General features: G+C 35.6%; 1 protein-coding gene across 1 annotated transcript in view; it reads left to right on the forward strand.

The window, feature by feature from the left end:
• Positions 1 to 23,027, forward strand: part of LOC150093874 (uncharacterized) — a 135,435-nt gene that overhangs the window by 90,673 nt on the left and 21,735 nt on the right. Inside the window, exons 14-15 of the mRNA XM_090412544.1 lie at positions 353 to 535; positions 20,671 to 20,920. Coding sequence (XP_090268670.1) covers positions 353 to 535; positions 20,671 to 20,920 — 433 coding nt within the window. The remainder of the gene's footprint in view (positions 1 to 352; positions 536 to 20,670; positions 20,921 to 23,027) is intronic.

Raw genomic sequence — 23,027 nt, forward strand, 5'->3', positions numbered from 1 at the left:
AGTAGTATAGTATAGAAATAGAAGACACGACACAACAGAAATAAAAGAAAAAAGAATTTTAATTAGGAAAAGATTTTTGGAAAATTTTCTAGTGTTTTTTTTTCTTTTCCTTTTTCTTTGGGGCGACAGGGCCCCTTCCCTCCCCCCTCTGGGTGCGCCGCTGTGTGACACCTCCATTACAATTTTAATATGCACTTCGCATCCATGATAACCTTGACGTCTTGGACAGCAGCGTGTTAACTAATCTACCATACACACTATGCCGTCTATCACTAATAGCATTGTTTGTTAATCGTGTGTGCACTTCACATTCACACGGTGGATATAATTTTTTTTTCTCTTAATTTTACAGTTCAACATAATTGAATTTGAAAGTGATACTTTTCGAGTTCTTGTGGACTACTTGCACACTGGATCGTGTCCGCTTTCATGCAACAATATTCCTGGTCTTATTTGTGCTGCCGAACATTACGATCTCCCAGATTTACTACAGGCATGCTTTCACCACGCAAAACAGTATCTCAGAGTTCCAGTGGTAAGTTTATCATTTAGCAGGAATTAAGCAACAATAATGTTGCTTTTTTCCCTTCTCTGATTTATTCATAGTGTTAAATTATATTGATCATACAGAGTGATCCAAAAGTCACGCACATGAAAGTTGATGCTGAGAAGCATCGAAGTACTTCAATTCTAATTAGTGTATTTGTTTTGCCTATCAATGGCAACCTAGGACTATTGACCACTATCGTGTAATATATCTGCCACGTGTCGGGTATTGGACGTGCATTGCGTAGTTTGTTTGTATTTTTTATGATAGAGAAATGCCTTTTTTCTTTTTTTTTATGATAGAGAAATTATATTTTCACAGGAGTAACGAATTTTGAAGAACAACGGTATCCCGACTCTGTTGTTCTTCAAAATTCAACAGTTATGAAATTAATCAAACGCTTTCGGGAAAATGGATCAGTTGCAGACAAACAGTGGATTGGAAGACCTTCCATTTTTGACCTTCGCGTTGCAAACTTCACTTTCAAAGAGTTTTAGAAAACTATCTGCACAGATAGGTATATCGTATGGAGGGCCACCAAATAATTATAATTAAAGCTTCGTCCATACTGTGTTCACTCATTTCAGGAATTGAAGTCACTGGATAAGGAAAAACGTGTTGTGTACTGAAGGTGGTTTCGATCATCTGTTAAAGAAATGGAGTTCACGAGCTGGACAATGCTTTATTCAGTAACGAAGATTGGTTCCACCTAAGTGGATATAACCAAAATATAACAGTCTGGTAATCGGAAAATCCTCACTTTTTCCATGAAACGCACTTATATTCTCTGAAAAGAGGAATGTGGTGAGCAGCTTCACGAAGTCACATTGCCAGACCCATTTTCTTTGAGATGACATTGAACAGCAGTCTACAAAGATATCATGCAGTTCGTCTCTCTCTTTGAGATTGAAGAGTGTGATGTTTTTTGAGCAGGACAGTGGCACTTACCATACGTCAAATGAAACAATGCAATTTTTGCAAGTTTTTTTTTGGTAACAGACTGATTTCCAAAGGAGTTTGGCCCCCAAGGTCGCCAGATGTTCTTATAGGACTACCTGAAAGGTTAGGTATATAAAAATAATCCTCACACACTTCGTGAACTAAAGAGACTGAAGAAATCAAAGCAGTTAGTAATTCAATGCTTCGAAGAGTTAACTACAATTTGGTAAAAAGATCACGCACTAGTGTTCAAGAACGAGACGACCATTTTAAACATTTGCTTTAGTAATGCTATTTATTTTTGCCTTTGTAAAGATACGGTTATAAGCTTTGTTTGTAACAATTTAATTCTATAAAGTTTATCACCAATATTAAAAATTCAAGTTTATTTTATGACTTTTGGATTATCCTGTATTAATATATTGGAAGTTTACTAATTTTCAGACACTACAAATTATAGTAATTTGTAACAGAAAGGATAGCCTGTATAACCCAATACTTAAAGTAATTTATATATTTTAAAGTCACGTATGTGTTCGCTCTTCTTTGCCAACTATTTATTCTTATAGAGCCTGGCTAATTGCAACAAACTTTTTTTCTTGGCTAAACTGGTGCATAAATTCCTTGGACTAGTTAAACTTCATTTTTCAGCAAATTACAATTAGCTAAAGCCCATTCTCAACTGCAATGAAACAATCCCTTCATTACTCTTGACGTTCATTACAAATTTGGTTGGACAATTGCCTAACAACACTCAGTTCCCAAATAAGGGGACCAGAACTTCCTTTCTCCTACAAGTAAACCCTCTTTTAATTAAATTTACCATAATTCCAGCTTCACTAATTGTCATACCAATAGTTTCTGAACTTCCCATTAACCAAAATATCCAGACTTTTCATTAATGCTTTCTAAAGCTTGCATTCACCTATTAAATTATTAATTAAACCACTTCCATGTCCATTCTTCTAAACTTTTAAGATCCTGTAGAGAACAGATTATCTGAACAGTAAAGCACTCTACTCAGCTTTACATAATCAATATAAAAATTTGCTTTTAGTATTTGAACCTAAATCATTAATTAAAGAACATCCCCCAAACATAACGGATGGTCTCTTTAATTACCTGAGGCTCACATCTACACTATTTCTTTTTGCTTATCGCTTAACTATTTTCCTACCCACCTCGCTAGGTACATCTGATGGTGCATTTTAATCAGTGGGTTTTTATGAGAACATTATCAAAACCTTTTGCTGAAATCCAAATAATCACATTAGAACAGACATCCTTGTGACTTCTCACAATGTAAGCAGTATTTTTTATTCGATCGTTCATATCAAAACTATGTTCTTCTGAAATGACCCTAATCAAGGATATGATTCCTATTTAATTTTTCCTTCACTTTCTTTATACCCCTCATAAGATTATACTTTTCCACTTTATACAATGAACTACGCTTCGGAAAGGAGCGCTCTTGTCAACTTGCGATTGGAAAGTATACTGTTCCAACCTAAGGCGACTCCTTGAAGGCAAGAAAAGTCTATTGAATAAACCTGATATCTGCTCACTATAAAAAATAAGATATCATCCTCACTTCAAACCAACCTTATGAACTCTCATATAATTTAAGGAGTTAAGAATTTCTTCCTGTGATATGTCAATTTCGTAAATCCTACCCCCAGGCAATCGTCTTACTTGTATTCATATATGTAGTCTTATAAATTCCTTTTTCAATCATATGTGAATCATTCAAAATTATTACTTATGAGCTAAGTTGTAACTCCTTTCCTCTCTTTACATGCTATAAATAAAAATTTAGTTCAGGCATGGGCAACCTTTCCTAGTTCGAGGGCCAAATTATCATTCTGTCTCCAAGTCAAGGGCCGGACCAAATTATTAAATAAAATAAATTAAATGAATTAAAACAAGTTGCTACTTCATATTTCATTTATTTATAATAAATGAAATTTGATATGAATAGCGACATCCAAATAACGCAGCTTTAAAAACGGAATATAATATCGCTTTGGTATAAAGCTCTACATAAATTTTATAATATAATGAACGACATAATTTAATGTGAAGATTGGCCTTGTACTTCAACTACGAGACTATCAATATTGACGTTAATATTACTTAAGGCTAATCGCATAGAATTTTCGAGGTTTTCGTCCGTTATTCTTGTCCGAATTTTTGATTTATTATATTTCATCCTCGAAAAAAACTGTTCACACATATATGTGCTGCCGAAAAGACAAATAATTTTTCTTGAAAAGGCGCGTAAATTTGTATATTTTTCTTCCACCAAATAAAATTGATAAAAATCCGTCAAAGCAATGTTGTTAAATTGTGATTTTAGCACTAAATCCGCCTGAAGCTCAATAAGTTCCATCTGTAAGTTTTCTGGCACATTATTTACATCAGCATCCATCGGACGAGCAAATATAGCGAATGTGGAGTCTGTTTTTGAAGTCGGCAAACCTTTTATCAAATTGCTCTATTAGTGCCTTCAGTTCATCTCCATAACAATTATAAGGGATATTTTTATGAGTTGCTAGAGTAAGAAAATTATAACAATTTTTAGCTCTTATCTGACTTTCAACAATCTTAGTTTATTACAAAAAGCTTTGACATGTCCATGCACCAATTGTCCTTGTTTTTGCAATTTAAGATTCAGTTCGTTTAGGTATCCGGTGACATCTACAAGGAATGCTAAATCACACACCCACTCATCTTTTACTTGGTTATTGTGTTTCATTTTATGTCCATAAAATCTGCAATGTCTTCTCTCAGATCATAAAATCGTTTTAACATTTTACCTTTACTCAACCACCTCACTTCACAATAATACGACACATCTTCATAATCTGAAAATAGGTCTGCCAAATAGTCCTTAAATTGGCTGTGATTAAGTGCATGTGACTTAATAAAGTTAATACTCGCTACTACAACTTCCATAACATGTGTGAATTTAATCGATTCTGCACAGATTTTGTTAGTGGATAATGCAGTGAAAATTTGTTAAATTTTCCTGATTGATCTGTAGTTCTATTGCTCTTTCATGAACTATTCCAATAAATCTCTTCTGTGCTCCATCAGTGCATATGTCAGATAGTGAACTCCGTTTAAGCCCAAATCTCTCGAAGACTGTGTTGACTGTTTCAAATCTTACTGGTAGTTGTTCCTTTTAACGGCCGAAGCGCCAATAATTCTTCTGTGATGTTGAAATCCGCATCAACTCCTCGAATAAATATTGCTAGTTGTGCTGTATCGGAGGCATCGATGCTGTCATCCAAAGCAATTGAAAATGCTTCCAATCTAGCAATCTTCTCTTTTAAACTTTTTTTGATATTATCAGACATAATTTCTATCCATCGGACAACAGTACGTCTCGACAAACGAATATTCTCAAAGTCTTTTTTCTTTTCAGGACATATTATACTTGCAACATCCAGCAGACATTCTTTGATAAATTCTCCTTCACCAAATGACTTAGAATGCTTAGCGATTTTTTCGCTTACCACAAAGCTGTGGTGCTGCGTTCTTTGCTTGTTGAACATTTGCTGCTGGGTATCCAAGTTCTTTTTCAACTTCTGTATTTCATCTTTTCGTAGTTGTCCATCAATTTTTGGGTGATCCACATGTCTCGAAGTAAAGTGTCTCTTCAAGTTGTATTCTTTATTGACGGATACGGATTCGTTGCACAGCAAACATACAGGCAACCCTTTATTCAGAATAAAATAATAATCCTCCGTCCAGTTGTCTTAAAATTGACGATTCTCTGCATCTACTTTTTTCTTTTTTTTGCAATAACCCCTGACATTGTCCCAAATTTATAAGCGATATTCAGAGCTGTCAAACAAAACTGTCTTCTACACAGCAGGCACTGGACAGAACACATCATCAATGCAGGCACCGAACGAAGCACAACACCAACGCATGTGCCGAACTGACACGTTATAACACGTTCACACACATCGCTAGTCAAAGTGAGAAAGCGACCTTGGTTAGAGAAAACAGTGTGTTTAGCGCAAGTCATATGACGTCAGCTTAATGTGAGTTAGTAGAACACACCATGTTTTCTCCCACCATGAATCAGACAAACTTCGCTGAAATAGATTAGGGCCAGATCAAAAGAAGTAGAGGATCGGATCAGGCCTGTGGGTTGCCCATGTGATTTAGCTAAAGATACAGATATCTAACAATAAGTTAGATATTTCAGAAACTGAATGGCTGAAGAAAACAAAGCAGGGAAAAACTATTGCCTATTGAGAAATCATTTTGATTTAAATGGAAGTAGCTAAATATCTTTTTTTTTTTAATCCATTAGGTTCTGGAATTGTGACCATGTAACACTGCTGTTAATTCTTATTGGCATGCATTTTGGCAACACTTACACTTCTTGGATTACCAATCCATGAATTCTTAGCAGTATCTATCTCACTTCACTGCTATTTTCCACACTTAATTTCAGCATAAGTTACATTGCTCAGTATATCTGTTTGTATCGATTAATAAGTAAGGTAAGGTAATAAATAACAAAGGCAGAGAATACAGTAGAATTGTGTTATCTTTATTGGAGTTATGATTGAAGTAACATAAAGGGGATGTATTGTAATGTCATATGTTAATTGCATGTGTTCTGGCTAGTTGAAGGATGAAAAAACCCTTGACCTCTGTATGAGACTAGCTAGCTCACTTTCAGTTGAGAAGCCCTTAAAAGTGCTTCTTATCCTAGATGGGATTCAAACCACCACGTTTTTCCAACCAGAGGGCATCGTCGATACCAACTGAGCTACGGATGCTTTCCACAAAGGAAGTATTATTATTATTACCCCAAGACCCCATGGAGTCAAAGACTCATCTAGGCAGACCTTTTACCATACACACAGCTCATCATACTATGCCTTAAACACACTCAAATTCTCTGTTGACACCACATGCCCAGGCAAGGCATTCCAATCACTCACAACTCTGCATGCAAAAAACCCTGCTTTTCACACCCTTTTTATACACTTTCCAGCGATGACCTCTGGTTCTTCCCTGATCTCCCACTATTTTCTGTAGAACCTCTCCGACACTGATCCTATAACGTTCCTTACTAACATATAGGTCTCTATCATATCTCTACCCCCCCCTCTTCCTCCTATCCATTAGACTGTAAATTGCATCTTCTCAATCTTTCCTCATATTTGACATTCCAGAAATCAGAAACTACCTTAGTCAGTTGCCACTGGACCCTTCCCAACATCTCTTCATCCTTTTGAAAACCAGGTGACTAAATCTGGGCACAGTAGTCCATGTGTGGCCTAATCAAAGCCTCATACAACGAAACAAGAATTTCCCAACTTCTACAAGCTAGTGTCCTCTGCATCATTCCAGAAGTCTTTGTGTTTTCTTCACAATTTTGGCACTGTATTAAAAAATTTCAGATCCTTATCCACTATCACCCCAAGATCTGTTATTTCCTCCACCTACGACAATATATTCTCACCATGCATAAATTCTACATCCCATCTTTGTTTCCCAAATTTTAAAACCTTACATTTTGCAACATTTAACTCACATCCCCATTCCTGCGTCCACTCACTTTATTCAAGTCTTCTTGTAAGGCCACATCTTTTCTACTCTTCATAGTTCATCCCAACTTTACATCATCTGCAAACAACTGAATATCTCTATCCAAATCTTTGCCAGTATCATTAACATACAAGTTAAACAGTAATGGCCCTAAAACAGACCCCCTGTACACACTTGCTGATACCCATCAGATAGCCAGTCTCCAATCCAATGCACTAATCTAATATCCAACCCATTCGCTCTAGTTTGACTATCAACTTATCATGAGGTAATCTATCAAAAGCCTTTGTGAAATTAAGTATATCATTGTGTATCCTTCTCCACTGTCCAAGAAAGCCGTCACCTTATTGTAATAAGTAGATTACTAAAACATGACCTCCCTTTAGCAAATCCATACTGTCCATCAAAGATACCATTGTTGCCAACCCAATTTTGGATCCTAGTTCTCACAAGCTTCTCCAACAACTTAACCACAACACCCGACACACAGACAGGCCTATAATCTGATGCTTTGAGTTCTATTACCTCCCTCACGAAGTAGCACAATCTTTCCTTCCTTCCACTCCTTAGGAACTTGACCCAGTAAAAGACTCATATTAAAAAAATATGTCAAGAGAGATGTCAACTCCCTGGCACATTCCTTCAAAATATGTGGTGATAGATTATCATGTCTCACAGCCTTATTAACATCAAGTTTGCTCAACTCTCCCAGGGGTGTGCCGGCCATATGTGCAATGTGTGTGATGCACACAGGTGCCAAAGAGGAGGAAATATTTAAAAAAAAAGTTTTTTTAAAGTGATTTTTTTATTGGAGGGGGGGGGTAGGGGCACCAACTAAAGTTTTGCACACAGGTGCCAGACACTACTGGTGTGCCCCTGAACTCCCCATACACCTCTTGCTCACTTACAGCCAGTCTCTCTCCTCCCCATCATCAACTGCTCTCAATCTCTTCATGAAGTCATTCACAAGAAAACCTTCATGAACTGCTCATTAAGTATCTCCACTATATCTTCCGCAACAGCTGTCCTTATACCGTTTTCTTCAATCAATATCATCCTTTCATAATCATTCTTTTTTTTTTTTTTTTTTTTGCTGGCTACATATCGAAAGAACTCCCTAGGATACTTCTTGGGCTTCGTTAGTTAACTGCTGCTCATACCTCACTTTTGTTATTGATTGTATTAATTTGATTTGATTTGAGATACATCGGAAAAAGAGTATACCAATAAACTACTGCCATCTGGTGATCCTAAACTCCCAACAATCGCATTGTTGTCTACAATAGTGAGTTTTATGGCCAATTTTTATTCAGACGTTTAGTTTTTAACTCTAGTTCCTGGAAAAAAAACCCTACTCATTTGCACTAATGATTGACTAAGTCGGTAACCAGTCAAGAAGAGAGAGTGGAAGCCTAGTCAAGTTCCTCTTGACAGTGACTATAATTTAACTTATTATGGTCTCTTTTGTGGGATCTAGTCATTGTTTCAATGAGCATTCCTGAAAGGATATAATCATGATAATGGAAGTGTTTTTTTTTTCCCCCCAGAAAATTGAAGAGGAACAGAAGGAAAGTTCCATTAGCATCATGATGCTAATGGAACTTTAGGATTAAATATTTTAATATGAAATTTGCAAAAATTAAAATTTTAAAGGGTTACAAGATCAGTAGTTACAAGTTCTAAGTTTTCTTAAGTTTAAAATTCTAAGATCCAGCCTTTCTAGTATGCGAAATTAGATGTTTGCATTTCTAAAGTACTAGTTGATTTTCATACCAAATTTATCATGGCAGTTATTCAGTTTAGTTACAGAATCCTGTAGAGTTGCATTAGTTTATTTAGAAGTAGAGCTGAAATTAACATTTAGCAACATTATGTGTTAAGTAACACTATGTTTAAAGCTCTCCACTTCTGCAAGATATCTTAAATGTCACCTTAAACAGAACATACAGAAGCAGAACATCAAATGCCTGGATAACAAAACAATTAGACATGAAATATATGATGAAAGTTATGCATTTGACCCCCACTAACAATACCTTTGAACAATAAAACAGTGTTGCCATTAACCAATATAGCAAACTTGGGGTAGAAAAAGCTGAACATATTATTATTATTATTCAGGCCTCCATGGAGTCAAAAGCCTCATCATGGGAGGTCCTTCCTAAGAACATAAAGTCTGTCAAGACTCATCGAGGGGAAGTCCCCCCTAAGAAACACAAAATCTATCATACCACTCCTTAAACTCATTGACCATTCTCACTCCCACCACTCCATCAGGCAATGCATTCCACGGTTCAACCACCCTCCACACAAAGAAACCACTCCTTACTCTCTTGCTCACAGTTTCCTTTCGTAACTTCCAGGGATGGTCTCTTGTCATCACTCCTTCCCGCTGTTCAACCAAGCGAAAGAACTCCCCAATGTCAACCCTGTAACCACCTCTCAACAGTTTAAAAGTCTCAATCATATCACCTCTCCTTCTTCTATCCACCAAACTCTGCAGTCCACATTCCCTCAGCCGATCCTCATAACTATGCTTGTACAGTCCTGAAACCATCTTTGTCATCTGTCTTTGTATCCTTTCCACAGTTAATTTATCCCCTTCAAATCCTAGGGACCAAATCTGAGAACAATAGTCCAAGTGTGGTCTGATCAGAGACTTATACAACAGAATGATAACCCTCCTATCTCTGCAGGTCGGTGTCCTTCTCATAATTGCAGCAATCCTCTGTGTTACCTTCACCACCTTTGCAATATGTCCCCTAAACTTCAGGTTTCTATCAATCATCAACCCCAGATCTCTTGTCTCCCCTACTTCCTCCAGTATAACTCCTCCCAGAGTATGCAGCATCCCATTGATATTTCCCAAACCTCCAGTATTCTTAATAATGTATACATTATTAAGAATACTGGAGGAGAAAGTAAAATCAACCTGTACAGGAAGATGGCTTGATTTTACATTAAACCATCTCCCTGCATAAACAACTGTTTTGGTAACCTTTTTTCTTCTATTTATGTGATCATTCCATCTCAAATTAATTTTACACACACATACATTCTTGAATGGTCAGTTTCCTTCTTAAATGTCTACATTTTTCATAACCTTCTGCCATCGATGCCATCTGTTCACAGTCTGATTATCTGCAGAATCTCATATCTGATCTCTATTCTTTGATGAATTGTTTTATCACTAGCAAAATTCTCAGATTCATTAAGTTTGAACAGTCTTGTATATAGCTAGTTTAGTATTTTGGGTAATTTTTCTCTCATTCCATATAACTTTGTTCAAGTATGGCTCCCCATACCAGCTTTGCACATTATATTGTTTATTTTCATATTGTCATCTTTACTAAAAATTGTGCCTAAGGAGCTGAAATATTTTGCTTAATCTATAGGTTCTTCATTCAGAATACAATTGATATTTCTCACATCCCTTGCCTATTTTCTTTCTCTCTCTCTCTTTTTATTGCTGATTTTTATGACAAATTTCTTACTGTAATTACTCGATTTCGTTAAACAATCCTGAAAACTTGTACTGGATTTGTTTAGTATAATAACATCACCTGCCATGAAGTAAAGGACTGAGAGGAATATTTCTGATTTTGATATGAGATTTCATATGCCACTTTCCTTCATAATGTGAAGGAAAGCAGCAAATTAAATCCTCCAGTATTCTTAATAATGTATACATTATTAAGAATACTGGAGGAGAAAGTAAAATCAAACTGTACAGGAAGATGGTTTGATTTTATATTAAACTATTTTCCTATACTTCCTTCAATTCCAACTGCTGACTCATGGCTTAAACAGAAGCTGTATATTGCTGTGCTATGTATGGTCCCAAAAAACCACTGTGATATATAATTAACACCATTTTTTTTTTAAATGGTTGGTGTCTCCATTCCACAAAAGGTGATGAGCCTATAAGACATCGGTATCAATGAGTGGGCTAAGGAATTTTTTAATTAATTAATTTTTTTTTTTTTTTTTTTTTTTTTTACATAGTCTGGAAACCTTGCTATAAGAGACCAAATATGGAATTTTTTCAAGCCACTTACAGGTATCCAGTAGGTGAGAAAGTGGTCTGACACTGGGCAATGAAATTCACTTCCTGCCTAAAGATCACAAACATTCATGCCCATGGTGGAATTGAACTCACAACCTATTGATTCACAGCAGGTACATTAACCACTTGGCCAATTCAACAAAACCTAAATACACATCACTGTTATATTCTCCTTATTTCTTAACTATTTGTCTTAAAGTAAAAAATCTGAACTTGACAGCTTATTTAGACTGAACACAGGTTGTTCTTCTGAATATTCTCTTACCAGTATGATTGTGTAGATTTACTTAAAACAATCAGCTGAGAATTACATCGGCCAAACTTCAAGGAGCCTTGAAATTAGGCAAAAAGAACATATAGGTGATGTCAATAATAACAGAGAAGAAAAATCGGGGTTAGCATTTCTCAAGAACGAACCATACCACAGAGTGGGATAGAAGTACAATTCCTTACATGGAGGAGGACTTCCGCTCCCGAATTTTTAAGGAGGCCACAACAGTTGCCCGCTGTACACAAAACCTTAACAGGAACCAAGGACTAATCTTGCCTGTGATCTGGAAGACCCTTATCAGATCCTTCAACTCGCCAGAACTGAATTATAGTGCCAACTATAGAACGTTCCTAAATAACAACAAGTGAGATCATCCACGCTCTATGAATGTATTGCACGCGCTCTGTTCTTTGTTTAAAATAATTGGAATCGGTTGATTTTAGTTTGTAACAGTTTTTTACTTTTTAGTGCCTTACATCAGTTATGTACCCTGAAGATGCTAACAGACTTAGTTGGTGAAACTAGTTGGTATAACTTAGTTGTTTATTATATACAATTGATCAATATAATCCCAATAAAAGTTTTTCCAGAGCTTTCTGATCAAGAAAATTAAACGTTTTTTAACAAGCTGAGAAATTGTTTTAATTTTCACATTATTTTTATTAATTCTTCTTATAGATGGGTACCAATGAGAGTTCTACCCCCTCATTTGGAATTTGACTTAGATTATGCAACATATACTGTAAAACTTTTATACTTCCGTATTTGGGCATTTCTAGTTGAATAACATCTATTCTAGGCCACACATTTTGGGTTTCTAACGACTTTCTTCCTTGACTGATATGTACTTTGACCAAATTGTATGTGAATATTTTTTAACATGTTTTTTCATCCTCATTTACCAATCTTTTTAAAGTAATTACTCCAAACATCCACAATATCTTTATCTTCAGTTTTTATGTCAACTTCTGTTTTTGCAGATTCCTTTTACAGTACTTTTACCTCCATATTTAAGCTTTTGAAAACCTTCAGAACATTTTAACAGCTTCACAATATTAATCTATATTCTTAACAAAGTTTTCCCATGACTTATTTTCTACTTTTACACATAACTCAGTATTCTTACATTTTTCCGTATATCCCCTCAGGGCACTGGCTGGTAAATTGGCAGGATCTTTCAATATGATTTCTTTTCCAAAATGGCCTCTAATATCTTGAGTCCACTATGAAGTTTGGAGGGTTTTTTTTATCTTTGCAGATACAACATTTTCTTGTCTGCACTGATTCTCCAAGGTTTGATTCTTGTTCAAACTTTCAATTTTCTCAAACATTTGTATATTTAAGTCTACAGCTCACCTCTGAAAGATTTTTGACTGATTCTTTTTAGAACTTTTGTACATATTTTTCTCTACAACATGATATTCATTTTTATCTTGCTCAAAACTAAAAAGGTCATCACTTCCCATTTAAAATAATGTGAATGCTCATCTCCTAACCAGTGTGAAGATATTATTATCTTACTATATAGACCTGCAGGGAGTCAGAGACTGATCGAGGGAGGCCACATACTACACACACCAGCTATCATACTTATTCTTGAATTCATTCAAACTGCTTGTACTCACAACATCCAATGGTAATCCATTCGAATCATGCACCACCATATGAGAGAAAAATCTAGCCTTCATTCTCAGCTTCCAAGGATGTCCTCTCATCCTTTCCCCACCCTCCATAAATTGAAAAATTCCATCAACTGAAATTCTGTATGACCCTTTCAGAAGTTTGTAAGTCTCAATCATATCTCCCCTCTTTCTCCTGTCACACTCAGTATTCCAAAATCCTGATATTTTAAACACTCTCCTTTGCACTCTCTCCAATATATCAGAAACACAGCAGAGACCAGACCTGCACACTATATAGTCCAAGTGAGGTCTTAGCAAGGCCTTGTAAAGAGGCAGAATAACATCCTTATCTTTACTTTGAACGTTCATTTCAGCGTTGCAATTATCTTTTGAGTTGTATTTGCAATCTTTGCCACATGACTCCTGAACTTCAACTTCCTATCTATTAACACATCAAGATCCCTAGCCTCATGAGTTTCTTCTAGCCTAATCCCACCGATATAATACGACATTGGATATCTAATCACACTGAAGTGAATGACTTTACATTTATTCACATTGAACTGACACCCATTTTCCCATGCCCACAATTCCAGCCTATTCAAATAATTCTGCAAGTACTGCATATTAGCAGCATTCTTGATTACCCTACCTATCTTTGCATCATCAGCAAATAGCTGTATGCCCCTTGTCAAATCTTTCCCAATATCATTAATGTACAGATTGAATAATAGTGGACCAAGCACTGATCCCTGTGGTACACCACTAGTTACCGTAAATCATGCAGACTCAAATCCCCCATTCACCACTTTTTTTATATCTGTCAGTCAGCTATCCTCTTATCCATGCTAATATTCTATAACCTAGACCCATTTTCTCCCATTTATGCAACAGTCTGCCATGATGTGTTCTGTGAAAAGCCTTAGCAAAATCCAAAAGTATCATGGTGTATCCATTCTCCTTGTCTAGCTCAATGGTAACATTGTTATAGAATGTGAGCAAGTTGCAATAACATGACCTTCCCTTAGTAAACCAATTGTTCATTGCAAAGTAGATTCACTGTCAACCCATTTCTGAATGCGAGTGCTAATCAATTTTTCCAAAATCTTCACCACCATTCCTGAGATACTAATCAGTCAATAGTTGGATACATCGGTCTTTGAACTACCCTTGTGCAATGAATTACCATAAATTCCTTCCATTCCTGTGGAATCTTCCCTGTTCTGAGACTCATATTAAACAGTTCTTATTCAAAAGAATGGTCAGTTCCTGAACACTCTTTTAGCACACGTGCTGATATCCCATCAGTTCCTCTTGCTGAATTCTTATTCAATTTGTGCAACAGCTCTAATACATCATCCTTATACACCTGCATTTCTTCATCTAGTGAAGAAGTAACAGTGAGCGCAATGTCATACACCTGGTTGATAGCTTTTTAACAAAACGGACACTCATTAACTGAACAATCTTTTCTGTATCTGTAACTCATGTCATCAGGATTTAGAAGAGTTATTCTTTCATATTCATTCTTTCTTTTACTTGCAGCATATCGACAGAATTCTTGTGGGTTGTCTAGCATGCAGAGCCAGTTTCTTTTCATACTCAGACTTTGCTTTCCGTAAGGATATCATCCTTATGCAAACGGTATTCCTTCCACATCATCCTTTTCTTATGAATCTCTTGCTTAATAAGATTACATGTCCATTTGACTCCTACTCTATTTATTCTTCGAACTCTCGGGACACATTCTGATATTGCATCATTTAAGTATTGTTTAAATGTTTCCCATGCACTGTCGATATTCTTTCCATCCAGCAACCGATCCCATTCCACAGAACCCAGTATACTTCTCAGTTGGTCATAAGTTCCTGCTTTGTAGTTCAGCATGTAACCTTTATGAATGGAACATTCATAAACTTAGTCACTTCCCAAGTGAGTACTGCATGATCACTGTCACCAACTGGAGGCAGAATAGTTACGTCTTTAACTGAAATGCCTCTGACACTATAATCAAACCTAACACTCTTTGCTCTCGAGTTCCTTCTGTCACATGCTGCTTGAGGAAGTTGTCCTGCAACAGCTCAATAAATGCATTTTTATTCTTCTCATGAGATTCTACTGCTACCCAATCAATATTTGGATAATTAGAGTCTCCTATTAAGATTACTCTTTTTGCGCTCATCTTTTCTATTTGGTGATGCATTTCTTCATCACTAGCACCCGATCCACCAGGTCTGTAACAACACCCCACTATGTAATTAATCTTGTTAGATTCCACCTCACACCAGATGGCTTCAAACTCACTGCCACATGAAATATTGTTAGCAGTATTACTACAATCACAGGTCTCAACTCTAACTGGATTCAAGTCATCCAATATCATTAGTAGCATGCCCCCCCCCCCCATCCTCTCTATCCTTCCTAAAAATACTGTACCCTTGACTCTCGATACTAGTTAGTAGGTCTGATTCTGATAGCCAGGAGTCACACTAACACCTACAATCTGAGGTCACAACATATTGCCTAAGGCAACAAACACTTTTGTTTCTGATACTCCTAGCATTCGTGTGCAGACATAACATAATAATCTACCTCTTTGTTCATTTGTATAGTCTTGTCTACAGTCTGCCTGACACAGTTGGACAACTTGCAGATCTGTATTATTCTCTAATGCCTTACACATGTAAACATCTTTGTACACATATGATGGGTCTGAACCAGATGAACACAAACCCCAAATCGTTCTCTCCTCATCAACATTTCCATGACAAAGTCCATTCCTGTCATTAACACAGTTATGTAACATTGTTGCTCTTATACTTACATTCACACCATTCCTCCCTTTATAATTTAGTTTCCCTGACTCTCTGTGATAGGCATCATACCAGTTATTAGTTTTTCTAGACTCCTGATACCGAACGCATTCAGATGTAGGCCATCCCTCTTATACAAATCCAATCTTCCCTCAAACTCACCCACACATCCAAAAACTCACATCCATTCCTTCTACATAGTCTACACATTGAATCGTTTGCCATCATAGCTCTTCTTCTTAATTCATTTTTATCATAGTGAGGTAAAATACTAACGATTTTCACTTTCTCACTCTTCACTCTCACCTCTTCCAACAACTCTTTCATGTCCTTTCTCATACTGAACTTATCACCAGTTAAATCGTTTGTACCTACTACAACTACGATTCTGTTTACTTTTCTTTGCTGTTTTAGAATTGCTTCCTTTATATTCTTAATTTTTGCTCCAGGAAAACTCGATGTTATAACTCGCTCATCTATGGCGCGTGTTATTATAGAGTCACCATACCAAATAACTTTTCTTTTTACTAACAACATCACTTACCTGATTTCTGTTACTTCCTGACTTACCTGTTTCCTTGATTTGTTGTTTCTTTTCTTTTTCTCCCTCTGTTCATTTAAATGCCTCTTGACTTTTTGCAATTCCTACATCGTCTCTCTCTGATGATTTGCTTCAACTTCTCTATTTTGGAGGTTATTCATTTTCATTAACCTCCTCAATAACCTCGTTAGTAGGGCTACCCTTCTTGTTCTCACCTGCGGTGCTTTTTTTAGCATTACATTTCTTGCCCTTTTTTTGGCGCCATTTCAAACGTATACTAAATAATGAAATATCTAATAAAAATATGTGATAAAATACTAAATACACTAAAAAAAAAACACTAAAATCTATGCTAGTATACTACAAAACACTAATTTTCTAAGGGAAAACAATAAAAACAGACAAAAATCACTAATTTCACAGCAGCACCAAATTTGTCAACAATTTGAGAGAAAATATTATGATTGCATGAGCACCTCCATGGAGTCCCAAGACTCATCACGGGGAGACCAAATTATCAATACAATATCTATCATAGCTCTCCTTGAAACCATTAACAGACAAAAAAAAAAAAAAAAAAAAAAAAAAAAAAAATCACAACTGACTCTGGCAACCCATTCCATTCATTCACTAATCTCAAATGAAAGATCTACTCCTCACGCCTTTGCTAACTACACTCTTATCCAAATTCAAGAGATAATCTCCTGTTCGAAGTGCCGAAACATTTCCCCTGCATCAATCTTGTAAAATCCTTTAAGTAACTTAAATGTTTCATACCCCCCCTTTTTTTTTGCTTATCAATCAACTTTTGCAATCCACAAACCCTCAATCTATCCTAACCACTCACCATCTTGGTTACTTCCTTCTTCCTTCTGGATCCTATCCACAACTTCCTCATTAAAGAGAAACTCAAGTGACCAGACCTGAGCACAGTAATCCAGATGTGGTTGTATCAATGCTTTATGAAGAGGAAGGATAACTTTCTTATCCCTGCTCATCAGTGTATTCTTCAATAACTAAGTAATCCTGGCTACTTTAGCAATATGCCCTCTAAACTTAAACTCTCTATCTAAATAGTTGAAGTTACCCCCAAATCCTTGTTTTCATCAATTTCTTGGAGTATAGTCCATCAATGTGGTACAGCTTGTAATCTACTTATCCAAAAATGCGTAACTTTACATTTCTCCACATTGAACTGACCCATCATCTTTTGCCAAAATGCTGACAGCCTATTTAAATCATCCTGCAAGCTCACCATATTGCCTTAACTATTACTCTATCTAATTTTGCATCAGCAAACAATTGAACATTTCCCTTCAAATTATTCCCTATATCATTTATGTACAAATTAAATCGTAGTGGTCCCAGTGCAGTCTGCCAATACTGTACAGATCTTCGCGTCCATCAAACTCAGGCCATAGGTCCACCAACTCTATATGATTCCATGTGCACAACCTGTGTATCAATTCATTATCTATTATTGCCCTCCTTTCTCAGTTCACCTCTTTCATAGCATCACAGCAGACTTACAAACTTACCCTCTCACTCTTATTTTTCACTTTTTCCACTATGCTTCACACCCTCTCGCATACAACACTTCTCACCTTTCAGGTTTTTGGTTGCAGCCAAAACAATCAATTTTTTTCACCTTCCTTTTCTGCATTCTGACAGCATTAATAATATTATTAGTCTTTGCACTAGGGAAACAAGATTTTGTAGCACTTTCATGAAGCACTTCCAGAGAATATGGTGGATGTGGAATCAATTCAACCCTCAATTCATGCAATCCCTTATAACAGAATCACTGTAAAAATATCTGCTTAAGCTCTTTTTCTCATTTATTCTTACAATTTTCTTTTTAGCTTCAGACCTCTTGCTTTATTTTTCCTGTTCTCAGTTCAACTAATCTCTTGCTGTTTCTGCAGCCTTTCAGTCTCGCACTTTGTCCTATGAAAGACATGTAAACGTGCTATTTCTTTATTCAGGTCACTACATTCTCCTGAACTTTCAGTATTATGACCAATATTTGCATTTTTATCAATACTTTCTACTCTACTGTCATATAATTTGTTCTATATGCATTCATTCTCAAAATACTTATCACATACTCACCAGTTTCGCTCTCCTTACACAAATCTTTCAACTTTCACAATGAATACATCTCACAAATTTTACATTGGATATTATATTGGTAATAACTGCCAATCATTACTAATTTTATTTTAAAATTTTGGCAATTATTAATAATTGCCAAATACCTCCATAGCGCAATTTGAAGAACAGTGGAACATTGCACCCTTTGATTGGAAAAGACCTGGGTTCGACTCTCGTCATGACAAGGGGAATCTTTACATGGGCTTTTTCAATTGAAGGTGAGTTAGCCGATCTCATACAGAGCAGGATTTTTTTACTCCCGGAAACTCAGGTTTTTCATCCCGCATACAGACAACTCAGCCTTCAGAACACACGCAATTTACAGACAAAAAATCCTGATGTTGGCGATGATGGGTGGTAGATGGCGTAGATCAGCGCTTCCCAAACTGTGGGCCATGGTCCCCTTGGGGGCCGTAGGTTTTGTTGAGGGGAGCCGTGAAATAATGAAAACAAATTTAAAATGTTTTAAGACTAAGTAGATTTTTTTTATTTTAAAAGAAACGTATTTAACTTTTATTATTTTTTTTTGTTCTTTTTTATATTTTAATGGAAAAATTCACACATTGGTGTTGGTTCACAAACTTTGCTTCCTGCGTATTTCGGTGCTTAATCAATATTAGTAAATATTGCTTATTCATATATTTCATTTCAAAGCAGTGGTTAATTGCGTTTACTTCGAATGCTCTCCAGGGAAGCTCCAAATCTTCCTGTCCCTTTCATCACCTGTTCTTAATCGGCGACTGTTGATATTGACTTTATATACATATCAAAACTCATTTTATATTATCATCATTCAAGCTAGTTTTTTGTTACCAATAAGTTTCGCATATACTTCACACATGAAAAAAAGCTTAAACAAGTTCATGTGGGGAGATAGTAACTCGCTTGCAGTGGTAAACAACACGCCCTCCCTAACAGCCACTATACTGCAGAGGTAATAAAAACAAGTACTTTTATTATGCCAGTGAATAAGGTATGAGGAGTCTGTGTAATATATTTCTCAACAAATAGTGCAATTAGAGTCAACTGGGATAAAAACACACTAATTAATGAATCACATGTCCCCTCATACAGAAACTGCTGTATAGACTGAAACAAAACCATATGTTGCATGGGCAAACACAGTATCTAACTAAAAGGTATTGTTATTAATTAGATGTGTGTGAGTTCGATTTCCTAAGGCAGCAATAAAATTCAACCGAACGTGTTAAAATTCATAAAAGTGTTAAAACTAAGTAATATATATATATAATGAATGTTATGGCAGTTTCGCATATGGAATTCGGTTGAAGGGAGCTAACATTTCAACTCAATTGGCAGCTATGCTTTTATCTTTTGGTTGCGTGATCTTTTGTTAATACCGCACCAATCATATGCACGTTTTAATAACCTTTGCTGTCTGTTTTGCGTTAGGCTTAATTATCTTAAAGGGAGAAAAGTCACAAAAGAGAAAAATGTTCCTGGTCTGGGGATTCCCTTATTCAGGTAATATTCACTAATTTCATGTTTATTGGTCTGTGGTGTGCCAGTATCGGTAAGTGGTAATATTATTTGATCTATTCTACGTTAAAAAATTTAACCCTGAGATGGATAAGTGGCTGATAAAAAATAAAAAAAAATTCCTGCGAACAATCAGAAGAAGCAGAAACAGACTCAAAAAAAAAAGGACAGTATTTCATATTTTACCAGAACAGCCTGCATCGTCTTCAGAACCAAACGGTAAGAGGCAAAAAATGTAATATATGCATTTGATTTTTGCATTATTCGCTGTGTATGTTTTGTATTGAATATAAATACAATAAATATTATAATAATATATCTCTCTATTAAGATTTTTTTTTCGAGGGGGGGCGTGAAATATTTTAATTTTTGCAAAGGGGAGCCCTGACATCCAGAGGTTTGGGAAGCACTGGCGTAGATGATAGTAGTGTCATAGTAGGAGAATAATGTAGTAGTAGTGGAGAGAGCGAAATGTATTTAGCAAAGTAGAGTAGATTGCTTTATTTTCTGTAATTTAATGATAAGTCAAAGATATTGCCTTTTATGCTATGCTTATATAAAAAATCTGTCTTTGTAAACCTAACATACTGAATTTAGGAGAAATCTAATATATTTATTTATTCATTTAATCTGCTTGCAGGTATGTACAATGCTGAACAGCCTAGAGAACTACTACTGGAGGTATACATCAGCATCTGAAATGGTGAATATGATTTTACAGTACGTTGATACAAGAGCAATTCAATTCTTTTCAAGAGATGAATTTCTTGATCTCTCAGAATCTATGTTTCAGATGATTGTAGGTCGAGAAATGAATGTTTCTGAAATTTACAAGTTTGAAGTAATGTTGCGATGGGCAATTGCAAAAGTGGAAAGAATGGAAAAATCAGGTTAGTGACAATTAACATCATTTTATCATTTGTGGTTTAATTATCTGGATGTTGTTAATATATATCCCTGGAAGCTATGTAAGGAGGGTGTGAGCAAGTTTTGTGTATGAAGAGTGGTTGGTAAGTGGAATTAAATGCCCAAAGTTGTGGTGAACGCAGATACACTGAATGAATTTAACACAGTTTGATGGGCTTTGTGTGTAACAGTGTGTGTGTGCCTCCCATGATGAGTCTTTTGACTCTATGGAATTCAGATGTTAATAATAATAATAAAAGCAAGAAAATAGGTGAAAGAATGAAGTCCAGAAAGGGAAAAATAGGGAATTCAGTTAAAGAAGACAAAAGACAAACTATAATGTGGAAGCTTAGTTAACATGCTTTTGTGCCAAACTCAACCAAATACCTTACAGATATTCAGAGCAACCATTTCAGCTTCTCCAAATTTTTCCATAGCTAGTATATGACATAAATGAAAATTTCCTGTTGGTGGAGAGCAGTAAAATTTATACTGGCTTTATCAATTGACAAGTTCCTGCAGTATAAATGAATATTAATAGATTTTTCCATTACATTATAAATTACTGAAGTGAAGGACAGTAATTTGGTGGTAAACATTTGTAATGCTTCATGGGAATAAATTGAATATGGGTAAATTTTCAAACTGCACACAATAAAGACCAAGAGAAACAGGAAAGATAAAAAAAAAAAAGTGACAAAAAGCAGGCATTGTTAATTCTGGGGAAGAAACCTTAAGAGAATCATAGAAATGTCAATTAGACTATGAAAAGTTTTGCTATCTAGATTGGACAAGATTCTTCTAACATGTGGAGAAGACTCAAAGTAAAGAGTGGCTGGTGCGAGTTTGGAATGGTGAGGGCGTTTACTGAATTCATTTGCATGTATCATCAGCACAAGAACTAGAGTAAGAGTATTTCAGCTAGATGAATGCTTTTATTTTCTGCGAATAATAAAGATATATAGAACATCTGAATGCAAAAGAGCAAAAACAAGTTTAACAAACATTACAACCAACAGCTATGGCAACAGACCAGGAAGTGTGTATCCATTTGGAAGTGACAAGCTCCTTGCTTTTGAACATTTCAAAATTAATTCTGGATATGTTGATAATTTTCTTGCCACTATTCTGAGTTTTACTGTGAGCAGAAAGTTGGAGATTTTCATGAAAGCCAGGTGTAATATGATTGTTTCTTCTTTTATATGGTATAATTCTTGAAGAATCGAAGCTTAGATAATGAGTGAAAATTTAATGTAGAAGGAAAATGCTTCCATTACTTACAACAATGTTTTAGTAATGTATTTGTGTGCAAATATTTTTTTGTATCAGAGAAGATACAATAGAAACAATAATCCACCTAATTTTTATGCCTCACCAAAGAAGTGAGGCATAAAAATCATTATGATCATCACATTTAGCATTATTATAATGCCAGACAATACATGGAGAAGTGGTAGTGATTTGAACTATTTAGAGGACATAACATTCAAGTTATTCTTGGAAGGATCATTTGTGAGAAAGTGATTATCTGGAGAGTGGTTATGATTATCTGGTATTCTGGTAAGTACATGATGAATATGCGAGACTATTGTTATTATCCCATGATTCTGCATCATTTTATTTTCTAAGTGTACTGAATTGCGAAGAAGATTACTTTGCTATTAAGAAGGTTGGACTACCGAATATCAACATTTGCAGGGAAAAAAAAAAAATCAAGTTTAGAATAGTTGCCAGCAACAGGACTGCCGAGAGAAATTTTCAGGCCCGTGACAAGTCTGTGGTCCAGGCCCCACTTAAAAAAGTGCATCAGTTTTGTTTAATAAAAAAAGTCATAAAACATTAAACATTCATTTCAAGCAAATTTTTTTTCTTTATCTTCAAAGATTAAATTGTCCCTAGCGTCTATTTCAGTGTTCACTTCAGAGTTAGCTACTGCAGGTACAGGTGAAGAAGATTCTTTATTACTTTTGTCAGCAGTTAAACTATTAGCACATTGTTTACTTGAAATTTCAATATCTTGGTGTTCTTCCGTCTTCAAATATTTCAGTAGTAAATGCTTGTTTTTTTAAATCTTCTTTTGCCTTCTCATGA

This window comes from Typopeltis vanoorti, chromosome 23 (genome assembly GCF_054136105.1).
Source record: "Typopeltis vanoorti isolate ZY-2024b chromosome 23, IOZ_Tvanoo_1.0, whole genome shotgun sequence".
In the NCBI taxonomy this organism is placed as follows: Eukaryota; Metazoa; Arthropoda; class Arachnida; order Uropygi; family Thelyphonidae; genus Typopeltis; species Typopeltis vanoorti.